We start from the raw sequence: 8,965 nt of genomic DNA, 5'->3' as shown, positions 1-8,965 counted from the left end.
TTGGAGCCCCGTCTCTCATCTGTCGGGACGTCATTGTGTCACGTGGTGTGCACGGCGCGTAACCATCACGAAGGGCTTGGGTTACCTATTGTAATATGCTTCGCATAAAACTCGCGTGTTCACCTCCTCGCCAGTGATAACGCTGTACAAGTGCGGCGAAGAAGCGCGTTGCCAAGATATTGCGCTTACTTTCCCGTGAAGGGATTTCAAAATGGCTGCCAGCCTTTTCATATTTATGCGCTCCTTTGCAACTTCGTTGTGCCCTGATGTACGTCATATTTTTCAGGATGATCGCGGCCGCTGTCGCCTGTCTGGCGCTGTCAAGTGTTCGAGCTGACGGAAATCGCCCGCACATCATCTTCATGCTGGCGGACGATATTGCAAGTAAAAATTCTGCACATTTCTCGCCGCCTCCCCGCTACGAAAAACTCAAGTACGTCGTAAACTGCCTGGGGAACGGCTTATCCACTTTACCGGATTTCGCAAGCAAGAAGGAGAATTTAGAACGCTTTAACATACCGTTTCCGCATTTAAATTGCCGCTTACCTTCTTACTGAGCGCCCGAATTTCCGGTTAACTCTGCAGAACGTCAGAAGCTTTAGTATAGCGTCTATCCAGGTCAAATTACTTAAAGGCAAAAGAAGAGTGATGGCGGTGGAGAATGCTTTAGCATTTATTGCCAACATAAATACGCATTTCTGTGCTATGAGATGCTGAATACTTGTTAATAATCTTTATCTATGCATATAAAGACGCATATATATGCTATGCTTTAGCTAACAGCCGGCTCAGCGCCTTGCCGACCCTGGCTATACGTGGGCCCGGTGTGTACCGAGTGTAGCTGAGTCTAATTGAAGTAGACTCCCCGCACTACTAATGTATCGCGGGTGGCCAGGTGTATAAGTCGATTTGCGTACGGAGCGCTGACTGCGTTGCGAATGTTTTAAGGCGCTCAACCACGATACTTTTAGGCTGCCGTTCTGCACCGTCGCTTGAGTGGACCTACACAATGTGGCGCCCTCTAGTCATAGGAAATCAAAGCTGTTCAACTCTTGGCTCAAGAGCTTTAACGCGTGATATGGTGAGCGCATTACCTGCCTTTTTTCAAGGAAGAAAACTGCGCAAACAGAGGAAAATCTAAAAGCTGGCGCGAAGCTGAAGAACGGCTGTCGTTACTACGGCGGCAATCTGCACGGCTTATAGTTAGCCTTAACAGCTTTAACATCGCCTGTAATCTGAAAGACGTGGGCTAGTTATCACTTTTACCGTGATGCATGATTGAGAGTGCGCGAATGAGCCATTCAGAGTAATATACCACGCAGAAGAATCCGGCGGCGATGCTGCATTTCGCTCGAGACGGGAGAGCAGTGTGGCGTCTTGCCTCGAATCTCATTTCCCGGCAGTTCTCAGGCTAACGCTGACTTTCCAAAGCGCTAGAAGCTTGCCCACAACTTTTCGCAACCCGGTGATGGCTGTGCTTGCGCATTTTTAACATAAAACCAAAACAATATTGTCACGTTATGATGACTGCAGTCCGGAGAGCAGGAAGATTCGCGGCATGCTGTACTATCCCCTATTTTCAACAACGCGCACTGCTCGGCCCACATGGAGCGAAGCCTGAGTGCACCGCATCATAAAGAAATGGCCCCTCCGCGTGAGCACTCACTCCAAAGCACTCGAGGCCAGTTGTAGCACAGGCCAGATAACAATTGTACTCGCCGGGGTATTGACGCCAACATTTCGTTTTAATCATACTACGGCAAAGCCGACCATGTTTATTTCGCATTAAGTTCCGTATTCTGCTATAGTGACGAAAAGCTACCCAACTCTATCGTTTTCCTGGGCTTTAGCTAGTCAAAGAGATAGTGATAGCTATAGCTTAGCCGCACTCCCTGTGGTGAAAGTGCTTCGCCATGCAAAGAGCATGATGCGATGGTCAATAGCCTATCTACGGCCAGTTTATTTATTGTTAGGCTTGTGATAAACAGGGGGCTTTATTCATTGCGGACTATGTGGACGACTTCGTCTCTCTAACTAGGATGGCAATTCGATGTGCGATAAACCATGCACGACGTAGTGGACTGCTCTGTTTTAATTCACACTACCTGGGCTCCCTTAACGTACACTGGCATCGCTGAGCGCACAGGGCGTTTTCGCACTTCGCTTTCATCAAGATTCGGCCTGCGAAACCAGAATTCCATGAACTCGATTTCTGAGGACGAACATCATAGCCACTAAGCCACAGTGGCGGGTATGGTCATTGATCGTTGTGCTTGTGACAATACGTGACGGCGTGTTCCAATCGCTACATTTGCTGCAGAGTATCCTGAAATGGGCGAAGTTGCAGTGCCTTCAGATTTTGAATGAAGCGTAGAGAGAGACAGGTAAAAGACAGGCCCGTGTTTGTGTCTTCTTTATTGTGGCAGTGTCTGTTCCTATTGGGTCCACAGTGCCATCTGCTTAGCTTTTCTCTTAAGCATTCCCTTTTGCCGCATTGAGCATATTACAGAATGAAATAGTTCAGCCTGGCAGCAATAAACACGCTGCTGTTCTCGGTGTCGTCTGGCTAAAAGACCAGAAAATCATTAAATAAAAGTTGATATTCCGCACCTGTAGTTGCGTCAGTCTTGTGTCGTTTCCGTGATGAAGTGTGGCATGCTAACAAATCTGTATAAACGCTCATGTGTGAAACATTGGTTTTCCGTAGCTCACTTTTTAAACAGGCGCATTTCGTTTTCGGGAATTTTCGTAAGAAATACCGTTTTCATTTTACTGACCCTGAGAGGAATGAGAAGCGTTATATCTTTTCTCAGGTATAGATTTCTTACGGTACCAAGCAAACATTTCTTGCGCCTAGTTTTCAAATAATCAGCGGTACAAATCGGCAAGAATAACATCGCGTGCTATAAGGTAATCAGCAATGTCGTCCAAATAATTTACGACATATCATTGGAATATTATTTCAGATTTCAGGTATTCACAACAAAATTTCGCAAAAATACAATGTTCGTAAGAAAGCGTTTGTTTAGACATTCTTAATTTAATGAACTCGCAATATTATGGAACATGTGCTTAAACGTTATGAACATCATTACTGCATACTATATTCTGATATTCAAGACGAAATACAAAAATGTATTTTCTCTTCGACGAGCGAACCTGTTGCGGTACAGCGTTTCCCTAAATTTTGCGCAGGACACTTTGTCACAGCTATGCAAATTAATTTTAAATTGGCAGTAAGCTTGCGCTCAATATTACGTTTACGTTTCCTGCTTTAGCCGGGAGGCACGGGGATCGACACCCGCGCCTCCACCGAATGTGACTGGTTTATTTGGTTACGCTGAGGTCGACGGAAGCAGGGGTGAAACAGCGGTGTCCACCGTCGGTCATGCTGAGCCGGGTGTCTCTGGGAAGGATGGCAATGCTGCTGGGCAGTCACATTTTGCTGTAGGCGTCTTCAGATGTCTCCTCGAAATCCATTTCCAGAAATTCAGAACCAAAGTTCACATAAACAGCAGAGCAGTGCACGCGAACGCTGATGTCCATTACCTCGTCATCTAAAAGTTTTCGTTCGTCGAAATATTTCTTCTCGAGAAAAACATTTCCAGATCCCTTGTCTACATTCATCAGGCAATGACAAAACAATTGCAACGATTAAGATTCTCGCTAGTACGATCGCAAAGTACACCTGTGCTGCGGTATTCATGTTTGACATCCGGTAGGTTGCCTTTGATGACGAATCTCAAGCGCAGGTGGAACTGGCTAAGACAGCTTCGGCGAACGCCATTGCAGGATAAAATCTTTAAAATCTTTCCAATCGAAGCCACTCCCTTTCACCATTCGTTTTCTTTCCCCCTAACCTCCTCCTCTGGTGTCCTCCTCGTGCGCTTAGAAGCTTCAGTGACTGTAGTTACTAAGCCCGTAGAGCATGCGCCTTTATATATGTGGTGTACGAGCACCCGCAGCTTAGAAATCTAAACGTCTCGCGTTATGTGGCCGTCCCTAATAATTAATGATACACGTTGCGAGGTTAATTCGTTATACATTGTTTATAAAACAAATAAGAACTCAGCGCTGCTCTTTCAGACGAGCACACAGACAGACATGACGGGAACTGCGCTATTGTGAAGGCCCTACTCATATTCGTGCCGATGCGATTTTGCAGTGTTGGCCTTTATTTTTCGGCACTGAACATCTGAAGGGTAAAATGGCCTGTCCTCAGTGAGCAATAACTGCCGTGCTACAAAGTGCACTGCCCACGCCGGTCGCAGTGCTTCCTTAAATCGGCGTGGTCACGCCGCTGTTGCGTCATCAAGGAAGAGAACGTAATTCCTACCACTGCAAGCTCTGTCCAGATCCCAGCGATTTTTGCAGTCCAATCCCAGCCGCTCGCCCCAAAGCTGCCCCTCTCCGACCTCTCTCTCCTTCTCCCCGGTTACGTTACCCGTCTCCTCCGCCCCTCTTCCCATGCTCTTACTGTTACAACATCGTTATCACTGCCGAATGCCCAGGAACGGAGCATTCAGAGCTGCGCTGTCAGCGCTCAATGTTTCAAAGAGCCACCCTTCGTATGTTCTTATTTGAAATCGCCTGAAAAAGAAAATGAGTTAAAAGAACACACGGAAAAAGCGAGAAAAAAGAGGAATAAGGGGGGGGGGGGGGGAGGCTGCAAGGAATGTCATGAAGAGCTTTGGATGTGTAGGACAAGCGCAGAAGAGGTTGCTGTGGAGGTACGAAAGGAGTGACAGCCGCCGCGTGTGGCGATATAACTGCGTGTGAAAAGAAGCTTTCGACCATAGCGTTGCGTCCTTGGCTACTAGTAGTGGCTTAAGAGGCATTGAAGCGCGGAAAGACTAAGATGCTACTGGTCATTGATGGTGCCGCCATTACACTTGCACTGACTCAACATCAAGCTTGACGGTAATGCGTACAGCTGGTCCAATAAGTGTTTGTTGATGTGCTTGAACCAGTTCACTTCACTTGCCTTTAAGGCTGCCTTGTGGCGATAGAGCTCGCAGTAGTACTGAAATAATTACTTCACATTATTTATTGCCGCACACGTGAGTTATTCAAGAAAACCTAGCGCAGAATAACACAAGACGGAGGGAGAAAAACTTACACACACACGAGCGCATGAGCATACACAAACACATGATTGTTTAAAAGCTAATCGGAGAATGAGGACAAACTAAAGTTGGCCTGTACGGCTTGTTTAACGCAGTCTAATGAAAATAACTTCGCTTTCAAAGAAAACGCATCTTTCATCAGCTAGAAAAGGCTAAGAAATCAAGTGCAAGTTTTGCAACCACCCGCGGATATCGCAAGTACGCGGCTATCCGTGGGCACGGTGCTTTGGGCGCGGATTGCAGAGGCTCAGCTAATGCGCTTTTCCATTCAAAACGGTCGTCCCGGAGGGTTTTTTTGTTGTGAGCTTCTCGAATTTGAATCAAGTGGTGAGAAAATTTTGAGGCATAATTTTCGCAGCATTAAATGCGTCTTTCGCTGCCAATTCGCCAACATGCTCAGAAAGGGCCATAAGGCTACGTTTGCTGAGAAGAGCGCCCGGATGAAGCTATCTAGGCTTAGGTGGAGGCTATGATCTTCGGCACGTAGTAAAACAACTACCAGAATAACTGATCTCCTCTCATTCACGAGGTTCCGCAGTGAGGAGGCACCGGTGTTGGGAGATTACTAAAGCGTCTAATTCTTGTTAAGAATAATCTTAGAAATGCATGAGTGCGAAATTCTGCAAATGGGCAAGCATAGTAAGAGAAATTAGAGCTCGTTATGACATACTTATTAAGAAAGCCAACAGTCACTGAAACAAGGGACCTTCGGAGAATTTTGCTAATTTTTGTGTTATTGTAGATCAATTAAAATTAATAGTTTAATTATTTTACCGCTAAAAGATTAGTAAATTCTAAGTAGAAGAAAAACAGCCACATGCCGCAGGCGGGATCCGAACACACGACCTCCTAATTTCGCATCCGGTGCTCTACGAACTGAACTACGGCTGCTAGTGTCTAACCGTCTCCTTTCAGGGGTACCTATGCTGCGTGTAACATAGGCTTGCGATTATTCACAAGCACTACAAGCGCTCACAAGGCGATTATTCATTGCGGCGGGCGTAGTACGCCCCGTGTTGTCATGAATGCCACGTGGAACGTGATCGAACGGTGAGTGCGGAAGCTGTGCCAGAACCGTCTTATGCTACCTATGGCATCAATACTGCCAGAACCGAGGACTTTGTTAAACGATTAAGCAGACAAGGGAAGGGAAAGACGCGCAATCCGGGGTTCATTGATGCGGATCCCAGCTGCGGCATGTGGTCGTTTCTTCTTTTGCCTTAAATTAATGATATTGCAACGATAATATAATTGCATTATTAATTCCCATTCATGAACACACAAAAGAAAAAAAGGCAGGGTCATTCTGCTATGCTGCAGTTGCATGGCAAACTGTCTGCTTAAATTTTAGTATTTTTCATAGCTTTAGCCAAAAAGCGAAATCTTCGTTAAAAAGCCCTAAAAAGGATAGCACAGGTAATATGAAAGGAGAAAGACAGACACACGCTCAATCACCCACCATCATCTCGCCAAATGTTTTCTATACAGCTTATGCAGCAACAGATATTGGCGATTAAATAAGATATGCGTCGGTTTGCAGTCTGAACTCGTACATCGCAGAAAGCAAAAAAGATCTACGGAGGGCACTTAAGACTGTTTACGTACTGGGAATGCGAAAGCTTTGTCTCGTCGTGAGCTCTATTGAGAAGTTCATTAAATATTCTTTTCTTTCAAATCAGAAGCTTACTCATTAGCATACAGACTGCAGCGCCCACCCACGCCGTAACACGGTGACACACAGTTCAGCGCTCGCAGCTGGTGGCTTGGTGCCGACTACACAAATCAGCAGATGAAAATAAAGTGAAACAGCGCGTTCCTTGTTCGAAAGCCGGGCACAGGCAGTTCGGTAGAGGCCTGCAATGTTGCGCCTCTAGTTTTGGCGCTGCGCTGCAACCCCGTGTCAATTTAGGGCAGGTAGTGACAGCTGATCAGGACCATGAGAGGGAAATAACTAGAAGAATAAGAATGGGGTGGAGCGCATATGACAGCTTTTCTCAGATCAGGAATGGCAGTTTGCCAATATCCCTCAAGAGAAAAGTATATAACAGCTCTATCTTACCGGTGCTTACCTATGGGGCAGAAGCATGGAGGCTAACAAGGAGGGTTCAGCTTAAGTTAAGGAGAACGCAGCGAGCTATGGAAAGAAAAATGATACATGTAACGTTAAGAGATCGCAAGCGGGCGCAGTGGGTGAGAGAGCAAACACGGGTTATTGACATCCTAGTTGAAATCAAGGCGAAGAAGTGGACTTGGGCAGGGCATATAATGCAAAGGCAAGAGCACAGCTGGTCCTTGAGGGTAGCGGAATGGATTCAAAGAGAAGGCAAGTGTAGCAGGGGGCGGCAGAAAATTAGGTGGGCGGATGAGATTAAGAAGTTTGCGGCATACGGTGGCCGCAACTGGCACAGGACAGGTGTAAGGTTAGCGCCATTCAATCGCCTCTTTTTATTTTAACCGGCGCCGTAATAACGACTGAAAAAGCCGCTCTACGAGCGGCGCTGCGACAGCATCGCGGTCGTTAGCCTGGACGGCGTTCGCTGTTTCACTAGAAGCTCGTTTCCGTGTTCTTTTTTTTACCAAAGTAAACGAGAGGTCTCCCTTATCAGTTGAAGGTCGCGTTTCCGCCCGGTCGCGGCCTGCGGGAAGAAAGCATCCTCCGTGGCCGAGTGCGGATCGCCCACAGGTCTGCTGTGGGGAGAGGGAAGGGCAGCATGCACGCCTCGCGGCTTTCTTCAAAGGGTTAGGCTCGCGGAGGGCGCGCTTGCGGTTATCGAAGGCATCCCTTCTCCGACAGGGCCGGTGCCACACGGCGTGGCGCGGTACGGACAATGCCCGGTGGCTGCGCGCCCATTTGCTAGCCTCATCTGGGAACGGTTAGCGGCATCTTACCTGCCTCGAGGGGGGTGTCGCGGTCCCTGTTGCGGGAGGGCGTTCGTCGCCGCGTTTGCAAGCTGTGTATGGCGCCGAGGCCGGGGCTTTTAGGGAGATAGCGAAAACCCATGTAGTGACGAGGCTCCTCCTGCTCGCGGCTTAATAATTCAACTTCTTGCTTTTTTTTTCTTTTCGCGTGGGGAGAGAGCGCGGGGGCGCGCGATGCTCTGCCGCCATCGCGACACAGAGATGTTGGTCTCGACCGGAGCCAGGCACGCAGACCGTGCTCTTGAGTAGCCGTGGAGTGGGTCCACGGGGCGGCTGGTCAGACATCATGCTGTCATGTACATACTCATTGTAAATAGTGGTCTGTGTACATAAAACCTATATCAGTGCTCGACAAGAGTCCCTGTCTTTCCTGCAAGTCTCATCCTACTGGTTCAGTACTTCGACCAATGGAAGATCCTCCGTGCCACCGAATCAAGCAGAACATTCTTGAACGCACCAGAGCGTCCGAGAGCGGTGGTGGTGGTGAACTTTATAAATACTGAGCCTCATGCTAGACTATTCTTTGGTTGGCTCTTGGTCTCGTGAAGGGCCAGGCAGTCGGTGACACTCGGCGATTTCCAAAGCCCAGCCCACCAGCTGTTTTCGGACAGTTGGCTTGATCCCTCCTTCATCTAGGTGGTCGAAGAATGAGTAATTAAGATTTCGTCGGGGAGCAGGCCAGGCCGAGGGTTGCAGCATGCGCTGCTACCAGGTCGGTACCGGCCTGCAATGTTTCTTCGATGGCTCCGTCATTTTCTGTGGTTGTCCAGAGTGTAACGTTGTCACAAAATTCGGCTCATTTTAGAAACAAACAGAGAAAAACCGCCGCGCACACGGCGTCTCGCCGGCGCGAGCCCAACGGGAGAGGGAAAGCCCCCGCCGAGCGCGTGCCTCTCTCTCCCCTCCACCACCGCTCACCG

At 48.1% G+C, this 8,965-nt stretch overlaps 1 protein-coding gene across 1 annotated transcript in view; it reads left to right on the top strand.

Annotated features, from left to right (window-relative positions):
• The first annotated feature begins 287 nt into the window (after positions 1-287).
• The window catches only part of LOC149361084 (arylsulfatase B-like), a 69,015-nt gene continuing 60,337 nt past the window's right edge, over positions 288-8,965 (top strand). Inside the window, exon 1 of the mRNA XM_089572584.1 lies at positions 288-380. Within this exon, the coding sequence (XP_089428710.1) occupies positions 288-380 (93 nt within the window). The remainder of the gene's footprint in view (positions 381-8,965) is intronic.

Source organism: Amblyomma mixtum, chromosome 2 (genome assembly GCF_055824585.1).
Source record: "Amblyomma mixtum isolate Tamu chromosome 2, ASM5582458v1, whole genome shotgun sequence".
NCBI classification, from domain to species: domain Eukaryota; kingdom Metazoa; phylum Arthropoda; class Arachnida; order Ixodida; family Ixodidae; genus Amblyomma; species Amblyomma mixtum.
Note: the sequence above shows the minus strand (reverse complement) of the source record. Positions and strands in the feature narration are given on the sequence as shown.